The following is a 12,986-nucleotide window of genomic DNA, read 5'->3' on the forward strand; positions in this document are numbered from 1 at the left end:
TATTAATACAGCCTGCTCACTTCATAGTGTTTCTTGTATAGATATGTTTTCTGGGCTGGCAGTGGGGGTTGGATAATCCAATCAGCTGCTCCTTTCTCCCAGTCTCAGCTCTCAACAATCCTTCGTTGCCTGGTTACAGGTAAAATCCCTGAGATTTCCACTTCCATGTGGGCATGTCTGTGTAAAAAACACATTTTGCACTTTTATGTTTTTGTGAGCCTGGTTGCACATGAGTAAGACATGTGCTGGAGCCTGCAGAGGTCAGAAGAGGGCATTGGATCCCTTGGAGTTACTGACAATTGTGAACTGCTATGTAGGTGCTTACAACTGAACCCAGGTCACCTGGAAAAGCAGTCAATGCTCTTAACCTCTGAGCAATCCCTCCAGCCTAGCATGTCCATTGACGTTGTAGTTGTAAGTTAAAACTGAAGATGGGTATTTATCCATATACTCCTTTGGACCCCATGGTAAGGAGAAGTCTTTGTACCTAAGGGACTACATTGGTAGAAGATTGCCCATCTCTAGGATGCTTTTAGAACACTAGGGTGTGATGAAGCATAAGTGATCAGTGCAGAGATAAGAAAGCATGGAGACAGTTTGGCCAGGAGATCTGAGAGAGAATGACATCTCACCCCCTACACAGGCAGATTTTCTTTGTTCCTTAGCAAGGTCTCTGGTGTTTAGAAGCTGGACTATATTCAACTTGAACCTGTCCCAGGCTGCCCTTTCTGCTGCATCTTTCTTTTGATATCTGGAACCGGCAGTCTCAACTCCCATCCACAGAAGGGATTGGCTTTATAGGACAGGTGAGATGAGCATTCTGGCTCGGGGAGTGGAATGTTATGGTTTGCATATGCTCAGCCCAGGGAGGGGCACTATTAGAAACTGTGGCCCTATTGTTGTAGTTGTGTCTTTGTTGGAGTAGGTGTGTCACTGTGGGTGTGGGCTGTAATACCCTTATTCTAGCTGCCTGGGAGTCTTCCACTACCAGCTTTCAGATGAAGATGTAGAACTCTCAGCTCCTCCTGCACCATGCCTGCCTGGCTGCTGCAATGTTCCTGCCTTGATGATAATGAGCCTCTGAACCTGTAAGCCAGTGCCAATTAAGTTAAACCCTAAGACCCCATCCTACCAGGTTAAATTAGCTTTTTCTTCCTGTTAATTTTTAGAAGATTCCCTAGGAAAACTGGGCACTGGAAATGTAGTAGTGCTCCTGTTTCTGTCTCTGACCTCACTGTCAGTCTCACTAAAGCACAAGTCTGTACTATTAAGCCTTTATCCCTCTTTCACATGCAAAGGCCTTCCCAGTTTCTTGCTTCTGTTTGAGCCGGCAGTGGACACCTAAGTTCTGTCACATCATTTCCTCAAACAGGCATTGTTTATGTTTCATAAGCAGACGAGCCAGCTCAGGGGTTCAGGCCTCCTCAAGGCCTCATAGCTGCTGACCCTCTCTGACTCCAATGTCCACTCACTTTTAACTCTGACAGGCCAGATTTAATTACTTGTTCTTTCAGACCAGGTCTCAGCCTAGAATTCACTATGTAGTTCAGGCTGGCCTTGGACTTGCAGCAATCCTCCTGCCTCAGCCTCTCTCCTAGTGCTATGATTACAGTCATGACATTATAAGTAGCTCTAAATTATTTGTTCTCATACTCATTCCCCTGAGACAGTCGCTCTACTTCAGGGTCAGTGGTACACCACAGGTAGAAGATACTCCAGAGGACTGAAGGCCAGGCTAAGATGAAACAGGAGAACCATAATGGAGCTGAGGTCCGAGTCCTTCAGCATGTCCGAGGCCAGCACCACGCCTTCCCACACACTAAGCCATTTTCTTCTCACTGCAATCTTACAGGATAAGTTCGAAAGATAACTTTTCCTTTTCCTTGGAAAGCAACAGGCACAGAGGCTAAGCCCCTCCCCCAAGGCCCCAAAGCCATGGTTTGTCACTGGCAAAGGTCACAGGTAAAACTAAGCTGCTACAAACAGCTGCCTGTGTTTTTTTCTAGAAAGTATGCCAAGAATTTTGATGAAACATTTTGACATAAATCCTTCTTTGTAAATGCAGTGATAAAGAGCAGATTGTGTATTTGTGAGTGAGTGTGTGTGTGTGTGTGTGTGTGTGTTTGGCATACATTGTTTTGCTGAAAGAAACCACTTAATGGAGAAAAACAATTAACATTAGTTGGCATACTTTGAATCTTTTAAGAAACATAAAAACATCTTACTACAGTAACCAGTATAGGTCATCTGAGGGGCAACAAGATAATTACAGGGTAGACAGGGCAGTGTAGAATAATTTAACTTTTCCTTTTCATATTTCTTTCCTTGGATCTTCATTTGCTACCAGTTTGAGCTCTTGGCTTACTTCTGAATGGTACAACTCCTTGGTGCTTGAAACTTGAGCTGCAAGTTCAGAAGACCAAATTTGACATAGAGGACTGAGCAAGTTATGTTTTTAAGTATACTGTTTCTCACTGAGACAAAGACAGCTAACTAACTAGTTAATTTTAAGTCTAATCTGCCTCTCCCCCCTTTCTCATAGAGTCTCATGTAGCCCAGGCTGGCCTCAAACTCCCTATACAAACTAAAAATGTCCTTGAAAGCCCAATCATGTTTGTCTCTTTCTCTCAAGTGGAGGGGTTCCAAGCACATGCCACCATGTCTGGCTGTATATAGTCTTTTAACAAATTCTCCTTGAGTTATAAGGAAAGAGGAGGGGAAGCATGCTTGCCTGACTCATAGGGACTTCGGGATATACAGTAGAGTGTGGCTTTTGTCAAAGGAAACATAATAAAAGAATAAGAAGCAGCCCTAGGAGAGGATTCGAGTGTCCTGAGGCATTAGGTGTCTCTGCTCTAGTACCATATCCAGGAGTTCCCTAGACTGACTTCAGTGCAGAAGTGAGCCATAGCCACTCTCTAGAACAATCAGGTATGGGAAGGGTGCACTGCCCTCTGCAGCACCAAGCTTGGTGTGTGATACAGACACCTGTAATCCCAGCCCGTGGGTGGGAGGCAGAAGCAGGAGGATCAGGAGCTTGAGGAGATAGAAAGTTTTACCACAGCCCGAGGTCTAGTCTAAAAAAAAAAAAAAAAAAAGAAAGAAAGAAAGTAACTGGTAACAGCCTTCTCTTCCCAGGATTCACGTGTGGATCAGTCTGAAACAGTTCCAGGAAGTTGGGGTAATTAGAACATTTTCAGTGAACACAAATGGCTCAAGGGGAGTTTCTCAAGACATCAAGGGCAACCCCAGGTGTGCTGGTGGGAGAAAAAATTAAAACACCTCAGTGACCATTAACTTTTTTTCATTAATTTAAATAAGTAGGTGTGCTAATTATATCTAATCCGAGATTATACGGCCATTCTGTACTCAGTTTAAGTGAAGTTTAGCCTCCCCCTGGCAGATGAGGTGTGAGGGAGGTCTCTCAGAACCACTAGGTGGACCAGTCTCTTTCCCATCCTTCAGACTCTGTGCTCAAAGGGAGAAAGATGCCCTCCTGCACCAAGTGCTTACCTCTCCTTTCCCCCTTCCAGACATTTTCATGGTCAGGCAGCTGTGGGGAGACCAGATGTTAGTACCAGCTCTTGGCTGACATGTCTTTTCCCTTTTCAGTTTCTGAAAAACAATGTCACCTAGCATGCAGTGGTACCCCATCCCCAACTCCCAGCCATTTATAAGTTTACCTCTGGAGGCTTCAGCTTGTAATTAACAAATTTCTGGGGGAACAAAGTGGTTCCATACTGCTGGTGAGCACAGTGTAGACGTTCACACTTGACTTCCAGCTCCTTCCTCTGGACACAGGGTCAGATCCTGTTGGGAGCCGACTTTAATCAGAAAGCGGCTAGAAAGCAGCTATCAACTTTGCAGCCAACTGGAGCCATATACCCTGATGAGAGACTTGTTTTTCAATAGCCTACAACAGCTGAAGCACACTCTGATAAATATCTTGTTTATCCCACATAGCTTGTTTTGCTGTTTAGTGACCCCAGCTGCATGGTGCAAGTGGTAAAATGTTTTTATCCTACTTGTGCTTATAAATACCCAGGATCTCCTTGTAAGGGGTGGTGGTGGTGGTGGTCAGTAGGAGATGTGAATATAGTGAATGAGACAGTAAAGGAGACTTGACCACACACCCTGTCTTGTCTCCATTCTTCGAATCTCTTCCTCTTTATCCCCACTCTCTCTCTTGACCAGAGCACTTAGCCCCAAAGCGTGGGACAGTGTGGACAGCAACATAGTAGCCCCAAAGCGTGGGGGGCAGTGTGGTCCTCAACAAGATCCCCATCACAGGCTTTCTTAGGTCCTTGGATATCAGAAGTTTCTCTAGTCTAGTGACTGATTAAGTGACTGGGAGATACAGAATACGTTCATCACTATGCCCTTATCCAGGCACTCATTACCAAGAGGAGGCTGAGCACCCTGCAGTGGAGGACTAAAGTTAACACTGATTTACCATTTCTTATCTGCTAAGGAATGGGAAAGTCATTAAGCATCTTATTTTCCTTGTCTCCATAAAAGCCGTGGGAGTCAGTGCTCTAGTGTTCATTGTGTAGTTTGTCTTGCTTTTTACTCAGAGCTGGGGCGGGGGTGGGACTTGGGGCCTCTCTGCAGCCACTCTAGCCTCATGTAGAAGACAAATCTAAAGAGCTTAAGGAACTTAACGAAGAACATGTAGCTAATGAGTCAACCAGATGGCTCTGGGGTCAAGCTGGCCAATTTACCGCCTTGCTCTTGATTATCTGCACTACAGGACCTGTCCACGAAGAGCCTGGAGGGCAACAGAAGGTCACTGATGTTCCTAAGTATGTTATGGTTTCCAATAGTCACTGATGGCCATCCATCCATCCATCCAATGTCTGATAAGAAGTGTGGCTATCCTAGCTAAGTATTCAGTCAAGGCTGAGTTAAAGTTGTATTCAAGTGATTCCATTACAGGAGAGCAGTTTGTGCACAAGCGTGTGTGTGTGTGTGTGTGTGTGTGTGTGTGTGTGTGTGTATGTGTAGGAGGGATTCCAAGAATCTTTGTTTCTTCTTTTTCCCTGTCTCACTTATTTTTTGTAGTACTGGGTATCAGACATAGGACCTTTTGCTGCTAAGCAAGTAGTCTCCCACTGAGCAACATCCTCAGCCTTGCTCTGAAATGGATTCTTTGAAGTCAACAAAATGGCAATATTTATTCCCTCGGTTTCCTATTTGTGTTTTAAGTTGTTATTTTTCTTTTCTACCCTTCCTCTCCCCACCCCCTTCTTTCTTTTTAAGTCAAGGTCTCATGCATCCCAGGCTGGCCTTGAATTTGGCAAATAGTTTAGGATGATGCTGACCTTCTGATTTTCTTTTCTTTTCTTTTCTTTTTTTTTTCTTTTTTTTCTTTTTTGAGACAGGGTTTCTCTGTGTAGTCCTGGCTCCTGGCTGTCCTGGAACTCACTCTGTAGACCAGGCTGGCCTCGAACTTAGAAATCTGCCTGCCTCTGCCTCCCAAGTGCTGGGATTAAAGGCATGCGCCACCATCGCCCGGCTTCTTGCCTCTATTCTTAGGCAGGCTTATTTTAGAAATCATGGAACTTGGCTAGGTGTGTTCTTATTAATTATCAAATCATCATTCTTTTCTTCATAGTCTACTGTAGGATTTTATCCTCAGACAAGCACTACTGTCTTGGATCTGTGGGGCCAATTTCATGTCATTTGTATTGTTGCCAAGGAGAAGAGGGAAGAGATGAAAATCTTGGCAGGCCACCTCTACCTAGTCTGTATATACAGACAGAGTGAGCAGGCAGGAGCTCAGCGTGAGGGAGCCTGGTACAGTACGGGTATGGAGCTGACAAGGGCTGTGTCCGAGGTACAGACTGTAGTGTTGATGACTGAGGTGAGAGAGACTGGGAAATAATTCAAAGGTAGAAGTTGCAGCTGCCTTACAGCTGACTATGCTTGCCTTTGTATGTGGAGGAGGACCAAGGTCTTGAATAGGATGGCATAGAACTTGCTACAGGACTACTCCCTGGTAGAGCAACCTGTTGGCAACAGCAAAGGGTGACATGACACCAGTGATGTTTTTATGTAAATAGAATGTTCTTTTGTTTATTGTGAGATTGTTTTTTCTTTCTCTTTCTTTCTTTCTTTCTTTTTTTGTTTTTGTTTTTGTTTTTGTTTTTGTTTTTGTTTTTTTGAGACAGGGTTTCTCTGTGTAGCCCTGACTGTCCTGGAACTCACTCTATAGACCAGGCTGGCCTCAAACTCAGAAATCTGCCTGCCTCTGCCTCCCAAGTGCTGGGATTAAAGGTGTGTGCCACCACTGCCCAGCCTTATTGTGAGATCTTGAATACCTGTTTTTAAAGGTTATTACCAAAATATCCCCAGAGCTGTTTTTAAAACAGTGATCAATTAGATGGCCTACTTATTCTCCATTTTAAAATTGTGTGTGTGTGTGTGTGTGTGTGTGTGTGTGTGTGTGTGGTATTTCATCAATTTGACAGGAGCTAGAGGAATTTGAAAAGAAGGACTCTCAATGAGAAAATACCTCTGTAAGATTGGCCTGTAGGCAAATTGGCAGAGCCTTTTCTTAATTATCAGCTGATGTGAGAAGGCCCATTGTGGGTGTCATCCCTGGGATGGTGGTCCTGGGTTCTTTAAGGAAGCAGGCCTAGGAAGCTATGAAGGACTAAGCCAGGAAGCAGTACCCTATGGCTTCTGCATCAGCTTCTGCTTCCAGGTGTCTGCTCTGACCTCCCTGGATGATGGATTAACTCCAAATTATAGGATGTAATAAATCCTTTCTTCTCTAAGTAGTATTGGGTCCTGATGTTCATCACAGCAATAGAAACCTAACTAAGTATTTAAAAGATATACTTATTTTATGCTATGTGTATCAGTGTTTTGCCTGCATGTATGTCCATGCACCATATGCATGTGGTGCCCACAGAGGCCAGAAAAAGACATCAGAACCGGAGCTGGAGTGTGAGTCACCATGTGGGGACTAGGAATTGAATGGGAGTCTTCTAGAAGAACAGTCCATAATCTTAATGCTTGAGCCATCTTTCCAGCCCCTTTTAACTATGAGGTCTTATACATCCTAGGCTTTTCTTGAACTTGCTGTATGATAGAGTTCGGCTCTGAGATTCTGAGCTTCCTGCCTGCACCTCCATGCCTGGTTTTATGCCATGTTGAGGTTCTAGCCCAGGCCTCTGTGCTGTTCAACACTCACTCTCCCAGCTGAGCTACAACCCCAGCCCTAAACCTCCTGTACCTTTTTGTTGGTGGTGTTGTTTTTGCCTGTTGTTTTTGAGATAGGGTCTTACAGTGTAGTTCTGGCAAGCTTGGAATTCACTGTAAACCAGGTTGGCCTTGAACTCACAGAGATCCATTTGCCTCTGCCTCCCACGTGCTGGGATTGAAGTTACGTGCCACCATGCCTAGCCGATGTCCTCCATACTTCTGATGACTTCTTGTTGCCCACGGCTTAAGGTAGATCCAAGGCCTTGGACAATCAAATCCTCTAGGTCTCCTCTGCCTGGATCCCTCACCACTCCCACTCCTTCTCTACCGCTCTCCCACTCCTTCTCTACCGCTCTCCCACTCCTTCTCTACCGCTCTCCTCCCTACGCCCTGCTCTCCAGAGGTCCGGGCCTTCAGTCTCTGTGCCCATTTCAAGTCCTACATGGCCTCTGTGGGGAAGCCCGAGTTACTTTCCTCAGCAGCACAGTACATCCCTGCATGGAGCAGCTGTAACAGATACACCTCGTATACCACTTAGGGATGTTCAGATGCATAGTTTAATTTCTGCTTTCATTGTTCATTAGACCAAAATCTTCCCAGGATAATGTTTTTATTTTGATTTATTGTGTGTTGCCAGGGTGCCAAGACATAGCAGAATAGGGTTAACACATAGAAAATTAATAAGTTAAAAGTTTACTTTTTGTACTGAGACTTCTTACTCATGTAATGACCTTGACCTCCCTCCTGAAGAAAAAAAAGTTTGATGGAAAAGGTGAAAAAATATGTATTAAGTCCTATCTCTTCCAATCAAGGCTTATTAACAGTCTGTGTTTTCCATGTAATACAGAAAATAAAATCATCAATTTTACTTTTTATGACTTGATTTCTAGTCAAATGTGGTCTGAAAATTATACATGAATTATTTCAGAAATGTCACCATTCATAAACTAGATTGGGTCTCATTCTGAGTAGCAAGATGAAATCTTGTGTAATTTTGGTTCATTCCTAGTGAGATACCAATCATCCTTTCACCCAGTGTTTCCACACTGTATATGCTACCCACCCAGGCCGTTCCTCTCACGTCTTCTCATGACGCACGCATTGCGCTGAGTCACATTACAGCAGGAGGCTGAGTAAGCTACAATGAGAGATTTTGGGAGGGGAGAGTGAACGTTTAAAACACTTTGGCTTATTATAAATTCAATTTTATCATAGGTATGTATATATAGGAAAACCATCACACATGTAGAGTTTGGCAGTGCCTAGGTTTGCAACCATCTTCTGGGTTGCTGGAACAGCCCAATGGATAAGGACCTAATATGGTACCACTGCAGAGACTTTCTTTCTTTCTTTCTTTCTTTCTTTCTTTCTTTCTTTCTTTCTTTCTTTCTTTTTTTAAAAGTTAGTCAACCACAATATTTATTAAACCATTTTGTAATTTTTTTATTCATTTTTCTTTTTCTTTTTAAAGGTAGAAGAGGGTGGGACATGAAGCAGAAAGTAAACTTAGGTGGTCAGTTCCATCATTTCTGGGGGCAGGTTTCCCTGTTTTCAACACCCTTACTCCAAACCCACTCAGCAATGTGTGTGTGTGTGTGTGTGTGTGTGTGTATTATAAATGATGAAGAATGATTTCTCATTTTTATACTTACATACCCAATTTAGAGCAGGCTTACCTCTTAGCAGCTGGCAGTTATATGTGCTCATGTTCCCAGCAGACCTCAAGTTTATCAAATCTCCTTTGGGGGTGCGGTTCTTACTTAGGACTTCAAATAACTCATGGGGGGGATCAAGACTTCCTTCCTGAGAGAGAAGTCTTGCACAGAGGCACCCAGACAAGTGAAAGTAGTAAACAGTGTTTGGTTTCCAGGCACCTGTGCCTCTTCCTTTATCAGGGAGGCAGAAAGGAACTGGCCGAATCGGATGGTGGAACCTACACTGACTTCAGTGTTCACATCCTTCATCCTGTGGTGTACCTTGTAACACAGACTGCCGTTCTTTGTAGAGCTGTCTTTCCTCAGCAGCTGGATGGCTGAGGTGAGGTAGTAGTGCAGATACTTGAAGTGGAATGACTGTCTGTACTGCCCAGGAGACCCCGCAGCCCTGGTCATGGCCTTGGCAAAGTCAGAGCTCACATTGAGATTCAAGGTGAAAACCAAGATGGCCACAGCATGCACAGTGGTCATGCTCTCAGGGAGGGGCTTAAGAACATTTTAAAAATGAGACACATATGGTCTGTGGACTCAACATATAGTCTGTGCAAGCTGATACAGAAGGATTGCTAAGAGGCTTAGACAAGCCTGACCTAATGTACAAAAGAGATAGACGCCCCTAGTGCTCCCCTTGCCCCAAAAGCTATGTCCTTGAGGTGGGAAACAGCTACAGAGGAGAAAACCAAGTTTATGCTGCAGAGTGACTTTATGGTGGGGGTTCCAAGCCTCCACACCAATCCTCATTCGGGTCCACTCTGTCCCTACAGGAACATGGGTCTTCACCCTTTTTTCCTTTTAGAGCATTCGTCAATCCTCTCTACAATGTCTAGTGGGACCCTCAGCCGCCCACTTCGCGGCTCAGTCAACTTCTTGCCTTTACTGAAGAAAAATTCAGACCGACAACACTAAGGGAGCATTCTGAGCATTTCCTAGCCGGTGGACAGAGCCACCGCGCCCAGCCCTCCAATCAGAAAGCGGAGGAAGGAAGCTTAATTTGCATACGAGACAATGCAAAGGTTTATAGGCACTAATAAAACGTAACCCAGTGACAGTGCAAGTGTCCACAGCTCCCTTTTGATGCGTTGGGGGCCCTGAAAAGGGCCTTTGTGGATGGGGAAGCAGACCAAGGGAGGCTTAGGCACGGGGCAGCTCAGCCGCCGAAACCGTAGAGAGTGCGGCCCTGGCGCTTGAGCGCGTACACCACGTCCATGGCCGTGACCGTCTTGCGCTTGGCGTGCTCGGTGTAGGTGACAGCGTCGCGGATCACATTTTCAAGGAAAACCTTGAGGACGCCGCGAGTCTCCTCGTAGATGAGACCCGAGATGCGCTTCACGCCGCCGCGCCGAGCCAACCGCCGGATAGCGGGCTTGGTAATACCCTGGATGTTATCGCGAAGGACCTTGCGGTGTCGCTTAGCGCCACCTTTCCCAAGACCTTTGCCGCCTTTTCCACGTCCCGACATCTTCACAGAGAGAAGAGCAAGAAAACCAAAGCAACGTATGGCAACTTGGCGCCAAGCAAGAGCTTATATTTCCTAGGAGCGGACCTGTTTGAAAACAGCAAGGGGTGGGCGGAGCTCTAGGCTCCACCTTCTGGCTCTTTGTGCTCTGCTATTTACCAAGATCTAAAAACAACACCCTTTGTGTTCCCTCTCTAAATTTCTGAAACCCTTAGCATATTTGAAAGTTTAAACAATATAAGGTAACTATTCTCTCTCTCTCTCTCTCTCTCTCTCTCTCTCTCTCTCTCTCTCTCTCTCTCTCTCTCTCTCTCTCTCTCAGCACAAATAAAACTGGCATATTATGCTATCTTTAGTGTGCGCTGATTCGATATTTGGTAAGCAGCATGCTTGTTCTTCCACAACTTTAATGTGAAAATGAAAAGAAGCTAGCAATGGAAATCTAGCTTACTGGATCTTATACCAAAGCAATTTACATTTTTGCGTGTGAGTCTTTTGAGGGGATGGGAGAAGTGTTCTAATGCTTTTCTTTTGTGACCATGATAAGAAAATTATCTTAGTTCCCACTACCTGTCTGGTTTCAACTGTTTCTGCAGTGTATGGATTTTTCTGCTTCTCCTGCCTTGCAAACACATTAGTATTTGCTTTTCAGCCAACTGTTTCTATAGTTACTTACCTGAACTATTGTAACGTGTTGTTTAGATCTGAGGTTCTCATTGCTTGCTTTTAAAAGAGACCTGGTGACACATCTGTGAGCTAGGCTCTGTGGAGGCTTAGGCAGGATTGCCACGGGCTGGAGATCAGCAGAGTCTAGACAAACTCAAATACATTTCCTCTCCTCTCCATTCAAATCTCTCTGGTAATGTAGCAGAAGTCAAAAGCATGACTCTGAATAGATTTTTACTGCAAGTCTCCAAACCAGAGAGTATCTCTTCTGGTTTTCTCCCCAGGACAACAAAACAGTTTTGGTGGTGGTTACTGTTTTTAAGGCAGGACTGTCCTGAAGTTTATTATTGCCTTTTTAAAGACAGCAGGGTTTAAGGGGGGGTTCAGAATGCTGTCCCAGGTAACACTAAACACATCGAGGATTAAGGATTTCAGTAAATTGTTGTTGATCTGTAGTCTTAAAAAGAAGCCGTCCCAGCAGGAAAACTGTTTCCTAAAGTTTTGTATTTATACTTTTAATTTATAGTACTTTACAATTTCCATTAGTTCCAAAACTCAAACAGTTTATTTGTTCCCTCCGTCTCTTAGAGATTAGTTGAGCTCTAGGATAGCTGGATAGGGAAGAAACCTGAATCATTAAATTTTACCTCATGATTTTAAATCCTTTGCTTTTCAGAATTCTTATCAAAATGAGGGACAAATCTGCAGCCAGAATACTTATTCAAACTTGTGAAACTGTGTCAAACAAACAAACAAACAAAAAAGCAACAACAACAAAGAGAGAAAAGAAAAAAGAAAATAAAGAGAGGTTTCCATGATATAAGCACACATTTAAGATGGTTTACAGAAGTTATTCTAGAACTTCTCTAAAACTGCAACCTGAGGTTTCCATGTGCATTGACTTAGTATATATAACCTATGGAATGCCTAGGAACATTAAATAGTATATAAGAGTCAGCTGTTAGGTGGTAAAGCCAGGATTTTGAGAAGTTGTCTCCAGGATGACCTCCTTGATGGTGACAATATTTTGTTCAGATCCAAAGGGCTATATGAGAGACCCCAGCTTCAGGCTAGCGCATTGTGCTAGACAATAAAGATGTACAGATAGACATAAACAGGGTTGGTCTTTCTTTGTGTGTGTGTGTTTAATATTTTGTATCTTGGGACAGGATCCTATGTAGCTCAGGCTAGGTGGGAACTCTCTGTAGCTAATGACAACCTTGACTCTCCTATTCACACCTTTTTATAGTAAGATCACCGTCAGGCTTCACTCCATGTCACTGGGTTCAGTGAAATCAAATCGCAGTTAGAATAATCTGGTAAATTTATGATCTTTTAATTAAATGGATACAAAAAAAAAATACAGCCCCCCCCCCCCAGGTGAAAACCAGTATGTATTCCATCACAACCTGACAGAACAGTGTGTGTGTCTTCAGAAGCTCCTGTGTCCTGGGGCTCTTAGAGTTCCAGTTCTTCAAACTCAGAGGCCCAGAGCCGGGTAGATACATCCTTCCACGGGAAAGGCAATGGGAGGCAGGTGGAACCCAGGTGTGACCTGCTCTCGAGGACAAGGCAGCAGGACTCATGTTGTCAGAGCCCAGCTATGGAGCAGGGAGATGTTAAGCTGCCAACAGAGACCATGTCTCCATTTGACTTTGAAGCACAGCTCCAGGAGGAGGCTCAGATGAAAGTCAGTGTCTCTCCATCCCCAGCCTGGGAGGCAGAGTTGGGTGGCATTCACCCTTTAAAATGGTGGGAGTTCTTGAACTCTGAGTAGAGGAAAAAGAGCAGGTAGAGGGACTGAATCTAGCTCTTGTAGAAAGGAATGTCCAGCCGGGCGTTGGTGGCACACGCCTTTAATCCCAGCACTTGGGAGGCAGAGGCAGGCGGATTTCTGAGTTCGAGGCCAGCCTGGTCTACAGAGTTAGTTCCAGGACAGC

General features: G+C 44.4%; 1 protein-coding gene and 1 pseudogene across 1 annotated transcript; both read right to left on the reverse strand.

Moving 5' to 3' along the window:
• Positions 1 to 7,813: 7,813 nt before the first annotated feature.
• On the reverse strand, positions 7,814 to 9,416 carry LOC143443619 (ecto-ADP-ribosyltransferase 4 pseudogene; annotated as a pseudogene).
• Positions 9,417 to 10,009: 593 nt separating this feature from the next.
• LOC143443573 (histone H4) lies at positions 10,010 to 10,455 on the reverse strand. Its single transcript, XM_076940699.1, has one exon. It carries the CDS (start codon positions 10,381 to 10,383, stop codon positions 10,072 to 10,074), a length of 312 nt encoding a protein of 103 aa, XP_076796814.1. The 5' UTR covers positions 10,384 to 10,455; the 3' UTR covers positions 10,010 to 10,071.
• Positions 10,456 to 12,986: the final 2,531 nt, after the last annotated feature.

The sequence above is a fragment of the Arvicanthis niloticus genome, chromosome 9 (assembly GCF_011762505.2).
Source record: "Arvicanthis niloticus isolate mArvNil1 chromosome 9, mArvNil1.pat.X, whole genome shotgun sequence".
NCBI classification, from domain to species: Eukaryota; Metazoa; Chordata; class Mammalia; order Rodentia; family Muridae; genus Arvicanthis; species Arvicanthis niloticus.

Coding starts and splice junctions, on each gene's coding strand:
- LOC143443573 (XM_076940699.1), bottom strand. CDS start 10,383: ATGTCGGGACGTGGAAAAGGCGGCAAAGGTCTTGGGAAAGGTGGCGCT.